We start from the raw sequence: 14911 nt of genomic DNA on the forward strand, positions 1-14911 counted from the left end.
TCCTCAAACACTGTCAGTGTTCATCAGAGCTAAATACCATGACTGACTACACAAACACAACAGAGCTCACTGATCTTTATTAGGAGAAGTTACACAGAAGTTCTTTTTAGTCAGTTCGTTCTGACACTAGTAGTAGTAGTGGTAGTAGCATTAGGATCAGTAGCTATTACAGTAGTAGCACCAGTGATACTGTACTAGTGGCAGCAACAGTAGTAGTGGTACAGGCAATAGCACCAGTGGTAGTTGTAGTAACTATTGTATTGTTAGTAGTAATAGCAATAATAATAATAATAATTTTTGCAAAAGTCGAAGTCGCTAAGTAATAATCTTAATATTACTAGTTATTAAAGTTGTATTATTTGTAGTAATAAGCAATAACTTGTAGTTATAGTAGTAGCAGTAATATGGCAGTAGTAGTAACGGTAGTAGAAGAGATAGCTGTAGTAGCAGCAGTAATAAAAATGTAGTAGTATCAGTAGTAGTACCTTTGCTAGGAGAAGAGGTACTAAAAATATCAACAGTCATAGTAATAGTAGTAGAATCAATAGGTGTAGTACTGCCTCTGCTATGAGTAGAAGTAGTAGAAATATTAGTAGTCATGGTAGTATAAGTAGTAGCTGCAGTAATACTAGAAGCAATAGCAGTAAGTATTGTAATACTAGTAGTAACAGAAGTGTTTGTACCCGTTTCTTTTGTTGCAGGTTTCTTTGCACTCCCTAATGGCCACACTAAGCACTTCCAACCCGTATTTCATTCGATGCATCAAACCAAATACACACAAGGTGAGTGTTGATATAGTTATTCATGACACCCACACACACACACACACACACACACACACGCACCATTTTGCCTTAAGCAAACATTAGCAGGTCAGGATATCGGAGCACTGAAGTATCACCGAGAGTGTGTGTGAATCGTTTGTCATTTTAATAATCAAACAGTCCTCCCCCACCCACCACACGCAGACAGGAATGAGAAGTGTCTGGCCTTTTCGGTGCCCTTTGACCTCAGGTTGCCTAGCAACAGGCTGGAGTAGTGGAGAATGTGGGGATAATGTACACAAATTATATACAGGAAAGAGTGGTGAGATTCACTATCTGCACTGTGACTCCCGCCACTGACTGGAGATAATCCAAATTCACAAAATATTGTATTTAATTAATGTTTGAGTAAATAAATATAACAGATCAGTAATTAACCTTCTTAGAACTCCTATAACCAATCCTACGTCTTAGTTTTACTGTTTTGTGTACCAATATTGCAAAATGAATTATTAATTAAAGATTTTCCGACCACTGAACTCATGACGCGCGATTTGTGTTGGTGAAAAATGTTACACTTTTGTTTTCTGTGCTGAAAAACTCAAAAAAACGCTTGTTTTTTTAAATTGTTCATAGAATTTGGAAGGTACTGACTTTTTTCAAAATTGTATTTTCCCAGGATATTCTCTTTTCAAGAATCCTATCCAAAATGGCAGCACAGTTTACAGGCAATAGAAAACAGCATAAATGAAAAGTAAAAAAAAAAAACCAACAACTTAAAAACAACCCACCTCAATTGTCCCATATCCCTGCTAGCTTATGTTCCCTTAGTGTTGGCCAGACAATGCATTTTTTCATAGAGGGATTCCTTTATCTGGCTTCCTAAATTCAGAAACATGATACTGCAGTTTTCTGTCCATATAATAAGTAAAATGGTTATCGAGTACTAGACAGTAAGGTTTGATCCAAACAAGATCAAAGCACGATTATATGTGTTAGTATTCAACAGCTACACATCCAGTTTGATGGCTGAGGTGTTTGTTGAGGTTTTGATGGTGCACTTATGGTTTTGAGACTCCAGAGAGCTGTAGTTGTTGAATGCTAAAAATAACTGTTGTATAATCGGTTTTAAAATGATGAGCTGCTCAGAATGTACCACCCAATACACTAGTAGATACTTGTTTAGTCCCGAATATGGAGAGAAAACCCCGGTATGAGCGATGAAAGAAACCCTCTATGAGAAAAGACTTTGAAAGCTGAAAGACAAAGGAACTGAGGCTAACTGGAAATGGAGCGTGCCGTTGGATTGTGGGTGTGTTTGCTTGTTGTCTCAGCTTTTCGCGCTCAGTCGCGGTGGTTGTTGCTTCCTCGCACCACGTCAGAACCGACCAGGCGCCACTCTCTTTGCTCTACATTTTATTTCTGGCTTGTAACTGGAAAGATGGCATCAAAACATGTGTTGTAGGTGACGTCACACGTTCGTCTGTGGTTTGAAATTGACTGCCTGTGTATTGACTGGCTCATCGGCAGGACTATTCTTAGATCAGTATCTTATCGATATCTGCCTGGATGCTTAGTCGACTGATTAGCAACATCATTGCAAATGTCAGACGTGTCAAGTTGAAGTAGAAATACGATCAGCAATGGAATCAGTACCATTGATTGCTGATGTCAGTAATTATTGATAGTTCCCATGCCTGGTCATCAGTGCTACCAGAGAATTCGAATTAGAAACTAATTGATATGTCAAGTAGCTGACACAAAGCAACTAGTCTCTGGTATAATTCCAATGAAGGCCGTCACTATGAAAGGCACTGGGCAGCTCTACTTAACCTGCCGGTGAATTCTGTGAATCTATGAGGACAAATCTTCCCCTAAATTTCAAGTATTTTTTTAAGGAAATTAAGATGTTGTAAAGCAGTTTTTGTCAGCCAGGATTTATGCTCCCAGTACAAATCAGAGTTAAAGCATGTTATAAGCAGTTAACAATGATAACTGGTGACCGATGGTAACTTTGTGAAAACCAGTTGAGATGATATGGAAAGTTTTCATGTGGTGTAATTCATCTTCAGGCGGGCATGTTGGAGTTCCTGAGTTCTTGGACAACAATACAAACAACTTGTCCGTGTCAACAGAAATAAACAGAAACTTAGAATTATGACACGGCTGTGGTATTTGATTGTATCGTATTGTCAGGTGTTCGCGTTATTTCGTCCACCCCCCTGTATATTCACACCACTCACTTCTCTGCTGGGCAGCTGTGACGGGGTCAGATTTGGACACTTGGATGCAGATACACGTCTGTACCGTCACTATGAAGAGTTTTGTGTTTCTGTCTGTCGACTGTAGGTTTGTTGATTCTCACACACACACACACACACACACACACACACACACACACACACACACAGAGGGCCCCTCTGTCCGTCACTGTGTCTATCTGTGTGCGTGGAGGGGGTGTGGTGATTGCTTCCACATGAGTACAACTGCGAATCAAACCTCAACACTTTGTGAATTCTGACCAAATTGTGTCCAAACTGTCAAGAACCAAAATACATGGTCATAATGTTATTCTTACCTGATTTCAATTACAGTTTTGTTCACTTCATACTGTATTTAATTCAAGCAAGCATTGTCATTTAAGATGTTTTGCTTATTTTACCTACCACACTCAAAAGCCATACATGACATACTGTGCATGGAGTGAACAGTCAGAACAGTCTAATTGCTGATCAAAAAAATATAAGAAATTTCAGAAACAAAATACAGCAAATGATTAATAACTGGGTTTTGAATAATCAATATCTGCACTCTGTAGCACTGTACACTGCTCTGAAGTTTAAAGATAGTTAGAAGTATGGGAAGCCTAAAATGTTTCGTTTAGTTTAGAGTCTGTGTGATTCAACTCTGTTTCATTTCTTAATTTTTTGATAAATAGATGCATAGATAAACAGATATATAGATAGATATATAGGTACATAGATACACACACACACACACACACACACACACACACACACACACACACACACACACTGTGGGCATCTTTAGTGTCCTCTGGGAGACCAGCTGGACAGCTGGCATGTTTTTACGAGGCGAAACACGACCGTCTGGACTCCTCTTCTGATCGAACGTTAAACAAGGCTGGATGATGACTTTTGAATGGAGCTTAATGTAGTGAGGGAAGGAGGTGGGGGGGAGGTTAGGGCTGCCCCAGGGGAGAAAGGGTCAGGGCGGCACGGCACGTGGCTCCTAAAAGCCCCCGAGAGGCGTCCCTGTCATCTGCCTGTTTGACTCTGAGCAGCTGTCAGAGGGGAGGAGGGCACGGAGATGGAAGGAGAAAAAAGGATGATGATGCTGTGCGAGTGTGTATTTGAGAAACAGAACAATATTAAACCACTAAAAATCAGCACTTCAATCTGGAAGCAAAGTCAAAAATGTGACTATTCTGCCTCAGAAACCTTCAGAATTAGTTTCAACTGTTAGCTCTTCTGTTTGTTGGGACATTTTCACAAAGTAAAGACATTTTGGGAAGTGAGGAGAGGTTAACTTACTGACTAACAGACTATTTTGGGTGCGGTGATGTAACAGTGTGTTGAAAAAGCCTGCAGGGCTATGGGACTACTGCAGATGGTAAGTGCAGTCGCTGTGGAAATATCAATATATTGACTGAATGCATAATAGTGTGGACAGACTGTTGGCTCTAAATACAAGTAGGACACATACACATACAAACACACACACACATTTGTGCACATACTGTACATAGTCACACACCAAAGACACAGGAGTCTTACCGGAAAGTTACTTCAGTGATTGTGCTGGCCGTTATTCTGTGTTTTAAGTCTACCTGCACTGCCTCTTGAAGGAAAAATCCAGTATTTTTCAACCTGAGTCGCATTATCACAACTGTGGCCATTCTGACTATGGGTCATGCTAACTTTGCCTTCCCCACCTGCTGCGTTGTAGAGATTAGAGAAACGCAGACTCCGGGAAACCAACATATATTCGGACAAGCATCGCAAGACTGCTAAATCTTTCCAGCTAAACTTTAGTTTTACAGGAAACGTTTTAAATGCTTGGCTCTGACTCAGACTGAATGTAAACACAGAAATCAACCTGTTTGGATTTGCTTAAATGAACCAAACCAAAAATGTAAAGAGCTTTAGACTTTAGTCTTTTTCTCCTGTTTAAAAGCTCATTTTTGCCAAGCAGATTGTGTGTTTTCTTCGGTAACTAAGTTCTTTCTACCACTTAAAGAAAAAGAACTGTAGGGAAACAAACAGTTTTTTTTTTCAAAATCTGTTAAAACAAATGTGATAAGTAAATAGAGACATTACAGTATTACATCAGTGCATGTAATAATGATACTCCAAATACATCAAATCAACCCTTGTTTTCTTTGTTTTTTTATCTTATAATTCTATATTTTGTGATTTTAACGCTTTGTTTGTGTGCTTATAAGCTGACAGTCAGAAAAGGATTCAGTTTGGGTAAAAGGATCAGCAGGCAGACGTCAACATTTCCTGACATTTTCCTTTGTGTCTGCTACGCACAACTCCAATTCATGTTCTCTCACACACACACACACACACTTGCTCATAAAAAGCCATCCTCATCATCTACGCTCATCAAATGCAGTCGCCCATCACCACAGCAACCCCATCCTTCTGCAGGCAGCATTATTGTGTGTGCGTGTGTGTGTGTGTGTGTGTGTGTGTGTTTTGGCAGTAATAACAACCGACTATGGAGGCTGATCAGAGTCTATTGATTTGTGTTCTTGTTGTCAGCAGGACTGGGCCTGTATTGACAGCACATTGTGTTTTTGTGTCTGTAGAAGAAACTACACACCATACAGTCACATACACACATCTCTCTCATTACTGTCAGTTATCAGTTTAAACAAGGAATCTGTGACATGTTCAGATATATCAGTGCCTCTGCCTGATTCCTTAGTCCCAGCAGTGATTCAACCTTCATCCTGTTTTTGAAACTGGATGAAGATGAAATCAATCTGCTGTGATCACTCGCTTGTTCCTGCCACACAGGAAGTGATGCATTTATGCTTGGAGTTTGTTTGAGATAAATACAAGAAAAAGAAGTGGGTAGTCACCACTGGCAGTGATAGTGACCAGTGAGCAGTGACCGCGGCTTAACAGACAACAAAAAAGGCACCACCTGCACCTACTTACACACCATGAGTGTTTAGCACGATGTACAGGATCTGAAAAACTTTCACTTTGGCGCCCCAAGTGGTAGTATCACAGAAGCTGCAAGCAAGAAAAAGAGATTTCACTTGTGCACAACAAACATTGACACTATGAACATTAATAATAACTCAAAGGCACATTGTATGCTTCATGTTAGCCAGGTCAGGGTATGCTAATCTTAGCATGCTAACAGCCCATGTGCACATCACCGGCTGTCAGACCATATTTTTGCACCAAATCACGTGTGCAGAAACAAACACAGTTCCTAAACAAAATGAAATTTAGCTGATCGGTAAATATTTTTTATACATTATAATAACATCACAGCTCAGTTAAACTTTGGATTCGTTTACATGAGAAAAATAGGCCTCCTGTGTGGACAGCGATATTAGCTGCAAAATCTGATTGCTGGACAGAATCTTGTGCAAGTCCCCAGGAACAGTGCTGAGCTGTGAGGCGATGACACAGGTCATGTGGCCCGAAGACTTTTCCCCATACACATCCACTACAACAGGAACAGCTGCAAAACAGTTCTCTTAATACACATCTAATACATCCATGAGCAAAACCTGACAAAGTCTGCAGATTTAAATTTCTTGAAGATGGATGCAGGGCAAGGACATTCGAGTCAGCAGTGTCCCACTAGCACTGGCTGATTAAAATATTATAAAAATACTTTTCAAATGCTGATATGTAGAGCAATATGCCAAATGTGTCCAAATTCACATGTGAAATAATCAAACTGATGTTCATTGCAATGAACTGTGTTCACTGTTATGATTGACTTTAGACAAAAATCCTCGCGTGAGCAAAACTCACACTTAGAAAACAGAATTAGAAGAGATCAGATAAAACGTTATTCATCCAACTTTACGTATTCCAATTTAGTGCCCAAGATGCTCATTACAGCAAAATAAATATATACATAGTGTAAATAAAATACACATACATACCTAAATAGAATAGAATAAATATAGGTAAAAAGTACAAATGATAATGCAGCACATGAATGCAAGTGTTGTGTTCCGACTTTTAGACAATGAATAAACTGCCCAGAAAGGTGCATCTGTATTACTGTGTTACTATGTAAAATATCTCACGATAAGATCAGAAAACTGATCAAATGATAAGATCATAGATGATATGAATCGACAGGAAGTTAATAGATGATATAACTGAATTATCACTCGGCCAGATTTCCCATCATGCTCAGTCCAGTTCAGCCAGTCGGTCGGTCTTTGGTGTGGACACAAAAGTCACCACCACGTTTGAATGTAAACAGCCTGCTCTCTCTCTCTCTCTCTCTCTCTCTCTCTCTCTCTCTCTCTCTCTCACACACACACTCTCTGTCAGGCCCTACAAGTGGCCCGCACAAATTAGCCTCAGCAGGAGACGCATCGCCATGGCAACCACAGCCCTCCCTCTCCACACAAAAAGGGGAGTGGAGTTCTGGGTTTGAAAGCCTTTGTTTGACTCTGTGGTGGCAGAGTGAGTGTGGGTGTGTGTGTGTGTGTGTGTGTGTGAATGTGTGTGTCTGAGCCGGTCAGTGTGTTGAGGAGAGACACAGAGATAGGCAGCAGCTTTGGGAAGTTTTCTGTAATTTTCCGTTTGTCTCTGATCTGAGACACCTTGAAGGAAGCGAAGCGGGGAGCTACGATGGACGGTGAGACCTGATGCATGTTTTTAATGGGAAGCGGTGCATTCAAGTGCACGCTTGTTGCACGGGGTTTAAGTGTCCATCAGAGGGTTTTAGTGCTGTGGAATGAGGTGAGATGCAGCGTTTTTTTTTTTTTGTTCTGCTACATGACAGATGCACAAAGTGAGTTTCTCATCATTCATGGCTTTTCAGGCAGTTTGATTTCCAGTTATTTGCACATAAAAAGTCTAGTTTCTTTTCACAGGGGAAAAAGTGGCATCTGTGCTTAAAAATTATCAGTGACAAAGGTAAAATTTATGGTTCTGGTGGAAATGCAGGAAAATAAATGAAGAGAGTCACATTATCAAGCATGCATTTAATGTCTAAAGATGTTTTTCAATGACACCAATTCATATCCAACTCTCCTGCTCAATCAATTTAGATTTTTGGACCAACACACAGCTAATCGACAGTAAAATAGAGCTGCAGCAGTAATTAAGGGCAACCTAAATCAATGTATGGACTGCTGCATTTTTCAAATTGCAATGAGCTTAAATTTGGTACAAAGGTGGGAAAGTTAAGGCTTATCTGTGTTCTCAGGTACTTTGTAGAATTTCTGTTTGAATATCAAGTTGCATATTAAAAGAAAACTGCCTAATTCTGAGCATAATGCATGTCATTTTTCTACCAATCCAAATAGCCTGAAATAGATGCAACAGCTTGTTTGTTAATTAGTTTAACAGCAAGAATTAATCCTATCAGTGTCATTATTGCCGTGTAATGTTATATTGCCATGCGCTGGATGAACAGACAGTCCTTCTGATGTTTCCTGTTTGTTGTCTTGTTAATTGGACTTGAAGGCTTTCAGAACCAAAATGATCCATATTGAATTTCAAGAGGGAAAAAAAACCCCATTTGAACTGAGATGGAGCCTGCAAGGCTATGCTTTGCAAATGCATGATGATTATTATAATTATATCGAGCTTGGAAGGCAAAGCATGATTGAGGTTGAATACATAATGAGGAGACTGCTTAGTTAATTGCATGATAAAGAAGAGAAAGTAGTTTCTCTGATGAGTGCTGTGTAAGAAAAGCTCCGTTCTCTTTCTAATGGGATTTCACTTTTGGTAGAAGACTTCACTGCTGTTGATCCTTCAATATGTCCGAAACACAGATGAGATGATTTCTTTTTCTCAAATCGATCTTTATGATGCTAAGAAGGGAAATAATGTTAGTCACATCCTTCAGTGAAGTGCTCTCTCATGCCAGGTGCCAAGATTGTAAGATTTGGTGTCATTTTTGATCTCTTTGGTTGTGTTTAAGTAACTTTATTAAAAGTAAAGCCATTTATTAAACAAAAATGGCAAACATTGGCTTGGTTCAAATGTGAGAATTTGCTGCTTTTCTTTGATTTGATATCATTGTAAATAGAGTACCTTTGGGTTTTAGACTGTTGGTCAGACAAAACAAGTAATCTGAAGACGTCACCTTGGGCTCTTGGAAATTGTGATGGCCATTTTTCACTGCTTTTGGACATTTTATAGACTCAACCACTAATCGATTAATTGAAAGAATAACTGACAGATCAATAGATCATTTTAAAAGAATCTGTTTTTTTGTATCCCTAGACCATAGCTGCTCTTCGTCCAGCATGTTGATGTTCTTATAATTTCTCTTTTTAAATGGAAAACTAATACTGACCTGTTGTGGTACAGTCAGTGCATCATTTTCTATTTACTTTGGTTCCGACTGGTGTTAATTCAAGATGTTTTGTTAGTGAACAACATGCATAAAAATGCTAACAGCATTTGTTCTGCTCTTTTTATTCATTACAAGAACTTGCACAAAGAAGCTAGAGGTAATTTTCTATGCAACTTAATTGTCCAAGATATCTGTCTGTCTTTTGTATTTATTGGTTTCATCTCAGTAGCACTACCTCTGCAGGTTTCCTGTATGTTGTTGATGTTTATGAGAAATTCAAACCCACAAGAATCCTCCTCCAAACTGGGTAAGGCTTAAATCCAGCAGGGTCAGGGATTTAGGTTGGATTTATGTCCATCTATGAGCAGAAAACATTGTTCCAAGGATTCCCCAAATCTCAGTGAAGGAGCCCCTACTGAGCAGTGAGTGATAATCCCTGTTGGCTCCCACATTCAGACCTGGACTCCCAGAAGCAAACAAGACTTCTGACAAAGAAACACAGAGGTCTTTGGGTTCTAGACGCTCTTAGTCCTGTTTAACGCAAGAATGTTGATCCTTACAGAGAGGGTTAGTCTTCCAATGCTTTATGCAAAAATGCCAAATATTCTCTGGTTCCAGCTTCTCTGGTTCCAGCTTCTCTCCAGTACAGTCAGTGGCAGAAAATCTTTTTGGTGCACAAAAAACAACAAAAAACATAAAACTCAGCAGGAAAATCCTGTACTATACCAAACATTTTCCTAAACAGCAGTGACGCCCTCTTTGTCCAGGCAAAACTGGACTCACCAAAGGTTGCCTGAGGAAATGAGGAAATCTTATTTAATACTACTGTCACTGCCACTCAGGGCCGCTGTGGTGCAACTGCAACAATAACTGTAAAGTAGCCCACATTGAGTCCAAAGTATTTAGACAGCAGTGGGTCAGAACCTTGGGCCAGATGATTTTTCAGTTTTGACACAAATGGGCATCCTAACTTCATCTAAGATTTCCCCGTCTTTAAGTGTGCTTCATATTTTCATTGGCAAGCTAGTCTCTCTGGCCAGTGTCAATACATTATGGCAGGTAAAGTGAGATGAGACCAAACAATGTTTATCCAGCTCACTAATCTTAAAATGTTCAAATTAAATCGCAGCTTCTTTCAAAGATGAATTAGTTGTTACTATCTCTAGCCTGGTTCTTGCATTTCTCCATAAATATATGAGAAACATAAGACTTTTTTTCACTGTCATCTAAATGCCTAAAATGTAGATACAATAGATGATGCTGAAACTTGGATTGTTAATTAACCTTTTATAAAAACCTTTAACCTAAGCCAGAGTTTTTGTTTTTTTTGCCCCATGAGATGAGATAAGATCAGCTTTATTGATCTCACACAGAAAAATTGAAGTACAGACATTTGTGGCACAAACAGTTTTTACAAACAGACATGACATTTTGTTTCATGAAGACATGAAAGGAAATGTTCCTGTTCTCCAGCCACAAGTTCAACGCAACTCAAAGCAGCCGAGCTTCACGGGGCAAAACTGCTCACCAAGCATTGTTTTATGAATTTTAAATTGGAGTCAATGACAGCTGACATTTTGACTTGTGGTCTGCACTGTGTTTTAGCCACAAATATCAACATGTAAGGTAAACCTTTAACGGTAGAGCAAATCATGTCCTGACTTTCGTTGCATCCCCAACACTTAATCACAGTGGCACGACCTACAGAGATGTCATTGAATTGATGGTAAATCTTTAGAACATGAGAATAATATATCACATACAGAATGAAAAATGATTAAATGAAGAAGATTCGGGATAATGCAGCGTTCCAGCTCTCTGTACCTTCTTACTGGTGGTGAAGGATGGACGGCTCATCCTGAGTTCAGTTGTCCTCCGTGTCTTCCCCCTCTGGTTCCCAACCCCCTCGGGAGCTGACTGCTACGCCCCCTTTTGTCCTGTTGAATGCCCCGAGCTCTGAGTCTTTTAGCAGGGAAGATGGGCAGAGAAAGACACTGAGTTTACCCTTCAGGCCATTGTTGTCACGCCCCTGTAGAGGCCTGAGATGGTCTGTCTGCTTCTGGATGCTGATTTACATCACTGTTGTTGTGCTGAGCTGATGGATTGCTGGACTAACTTATTTCAGTTATTCTGTCTAGTTGGCATTTCCCCCCAAATGTACAAAATTATAATTAATACAACCCCGAAATTTAGTAAGTTGTTCCATATATTGTCCCAAAACATTTTTAAACCAAAAGGAAATAGCTCAAAGAGGCATCATATCCAAACAATCCCACTGTTTTTTAAAAACCTTGATGGATTCTACGCCACATTGCCAGAAGTATGTGGACAACTGGAAATTTCATATGTGACAGTTCCAAAACCTTGGGCATTAATCTGCTATAACAGCTTCCGGTCTTCTGATTTCAATCTTTTCATCAGATGCTGAACTTGGCTGCAGGGATTTTCTCCCATTCAGCCACAAGAGCATTAGTGAGGTTATGTGATCAGGTTTGGTGTTCCAGTTCAAACGTGTTGGGTGGGGTTGAGGTCAGGGCTCTGTTCTTCCGCCCCAAACTGGGAAACCATTTCTTTATGGACTTGGCTGCATGAAGGCATTGTCATGCTGAAACACAAAAGAGATTAAAAACTAACTCTTGACACAAAGTTGGAAGCACACTATTGTCTAAAATCACATTGTATGCTATAACATTAAGATTTCTCTTCATTGGAACTTGAAACTGTTAATTTCAATATTTGGCCAAAAGCATATGGTCGCCCCAGATACTTCAGAATCAGAAATACTTTATTGATCCCCGAGGGGAAACTCTTTCGTTACAGCTGCTCACCGTCACGTCAGTGCACACGGGAATAGAAGTACTAATAGGATAGAAATAGAAATAATAATAAAATAAGTCCACAACGAGACAATTATTTCTAGTAAGAAATAAGAGATGTGCAAATAAAAATATAATACACTATAATACAGCTAAGATAAATTAAGTACAAAGTGGATTTACAGGTTGATAAGTAAGTACGGTATAATACAATGTAATAAAATAAGTAATAAGTAATTATGAGTACTGTCAAATTAAATGTAGCAGATTAACCAGATTATGAGACGGTGGATATTGCACAGCAGTAATATAAGTATGAATAAATATCAATAAACAGGGAGTTTTAAACTGAAAACAGAGTATATTGCACAATTATTTCAAGGTGTCCAGTTTAGTGACTTAGGGTCATACAGACTGACACTTAGAGGGAGGAGTTAAGGAGGAGTACTTAAGTATAGTTTGGGCTGTGGCACAATAAGCACTTGGCTGCAAAGATAAAAAAGACATCAGATGGATATTGCAGGTGACCACCATACAATTTAACCAAGATGTGAAAAAATTGCAGGTTTTTGTGATTTTCTCAAACTTTCTGTAAAATATTCAAACCGTAACACTCATTTCTAAGGTACATTCATGTGAATTCATGTGTTATGTTCTTGATATGACACATGATGCTATATAAAGTCAAAGAGCATTTTTCTGTGTTAGACCCATAAGGATTTTTCTCTGCAGGGATACAATAGTGCTCTGAGTTTGAGCTATTCATTCTCACTTCAGGCAGCTTTAGTTTATTCATTAATAGAATAGAATACTGAATAGAAAGGTTAAAATGGACCTTTCTGAAACAGAAAATGTCCTGGATGAAGTGAGAAAGCACAGTCTCTTTTGTCTTTCAAACTGACACAGGCAGCGCTTTGACACAGCATGACACTTCTCCAAATTGTGTTTCAGAGAATGAAATAAAGATGAAAAGACGAAAGAAGGAGCGATTCCATTTATCAAGTTCTTCAGGAAACTGTATGAGCCTCCCAAAAAGAGTGGTTGTTGACATCTCAGAAGCAGCCAGAATCTGAGCGAAAAGAGGAAACGATAGAGGTAGAAAACAGGGGGCAAAGAAAGGCAGAGGGCAGCTTCCTGACACCGCTCGGCTTTGTACGCTGCAGCCCGGCCGTATGCAAATGTCAGTTATGCTAATGAAGTCCCCTCTGCGGCCGGTGGCAGTTAAAGGGCGCCATTCAATCACTCAGTCGAGATCTGGTGGTGAATTAGCCTCCCTTCATCTCAGCAGCTCAAATGGGCCATCAACAGGCTATCAGGGATGATGGGCGCTGAATAAAGGGGGCATTACTAGCGGGTCTGAAAGCACCCTCTTATTCTGAGCCCCCCTACGCCCACTGAGGTTACAGGGTGAGAGGGGTCCCCGGGAAAATGGCTTTCACTGAATGCACTTCTGTACGTAATAATGGTATCTCAATGCCAAGTGTGTTTTTTGGAGGATTTTGATTTGTTGCTGGCTGCTGCTGTCGTATGCACTTCTCTCTCTGAGTTCAAAGTTGTGAATGAGTGGTATGCAGTGTTATGTATGTGAATGTGTGTACATGCGTGTGGAAGTTTAAAGGGATGGAAGTGCCGTGCAGTTTAGCTGCAGACATCATGTGGCATAGTTCGCCAGAGATTTTTGCGCAGTTATTTAGCCTCTTTTGGCTCACAGTTTTGGTTTTAAAACACATTACCTGTCTGGTTCAGTCTCAGTGTTTCCAGCAGCAGCAGGCAGCTGTTTTCAGGAAACAAGCTCTGATAAACCCACTGTACACTACCTGCTCAGCACCAAGCAGCACACAGACACAGTTAGAGGCCAGCTGGTGAAGAAAGAGGAACATCTAGCAGCTAAAGAGCCAGATATTTTTCTCAGGAGTTGGTGGAGAGCAAACCAGAACTAAAAGGAGAGTGAATATTTTTGTCAGGTGGACACAAGCACAGCTCCAATGGGATAACAATGTTGCTCTGCTAGATGTGGAAATACACTGTTTGCTTACTCGTTAGGTGTAACAACTTCATAAAATGAGTCAGATGTTGTTTTCAGCTTGTTCCACTACCCCTAGTAGCCAAAAAAAAAAGACCCACCACCACAAAACCTTGTCAGTGTTGTTTTTATTCCCTTTTCTACCCAGAATGCAAGCAGCAATACGGAATTGCTTTCTCTTTACCCTCACAGCAAGATACCTTTATATAATAATATTTTCAGTGAATGTCAGAATCCAAAATCAATCACCACAGCTGTGAAAAAATTACACCCACGTCAAACACTTTGCTGGATCATAGGATCACACTGGGCATGCTGTCCTAGATTGTCAATACTGTTATAATAGTGTCGTAAGAGCAGCTGACTGCACTGACTGGGCTAAATTACAGAGGCACATTAATGAAGGTGTCCTACAGAATGAAAATCATCAGCTGATGCTGCGGGACGCTGTTAGATGGTCATTCTATTGAGATTACACATTCGGATAACGAGTTGATTTTTGTGTTTTAGGGTTGTTTTTTTTCATTGTTATTTGAACGTACAAACATTAACTTGACCTTTTTGTCATGTGAAACCAGCAGAAAAATAACCAAAAACAAGATGTGCTTTATTGATACCAACAACATATATATTGTCATTTATTAAACTTGATAATACATGTGCGCAATAAATAAGTAATGTGTAAATTTACATTGGATTTACACTAAACTCCTCCAGTGCTAACAGACAGCTATGAGTATTTTCTTAGTTGCAGACAACAT

General features: G+C 39.6%; 1 protein-coding gene across 2 annotated transcripts in view; it reads left to right on the top strand.

Moving 5' to 3' along the window:
- Positions 1-14911, top strand: part of myo10 (myosin X) — a 140305-nt gene that overhangs the window by 99472 nt on the left and 25922 nt on the right. For both annotated transcript variants that reach the window (XM_044218489.1, XM_044218490.1), the window contains exon 19: positions 702-782. In XM_044218489.1, coding sequence (XP_044074424.1) covers positions 702-782 — 81 coding nt within the window. The remainder of the gene's footprint in view (positions 1-701; positions 783-14911) is intronic.

The sequence above is a fragment of the Siniperca chuatsi genome, linkage group LG13 (assembly GCF_020085105.1).
Source record: "Siniperca chuatsi isolate FFG_IHB_CAS linkage group LG13, ASM2008510v1, whole genome shotgun sequence".
Lineage (NCBI taxonomy): Eukaryota > Metazoa > Chordata > Actinopteri > Centrarchiformes > Sinipercidae > Siniperca > Siniperca chuatsi.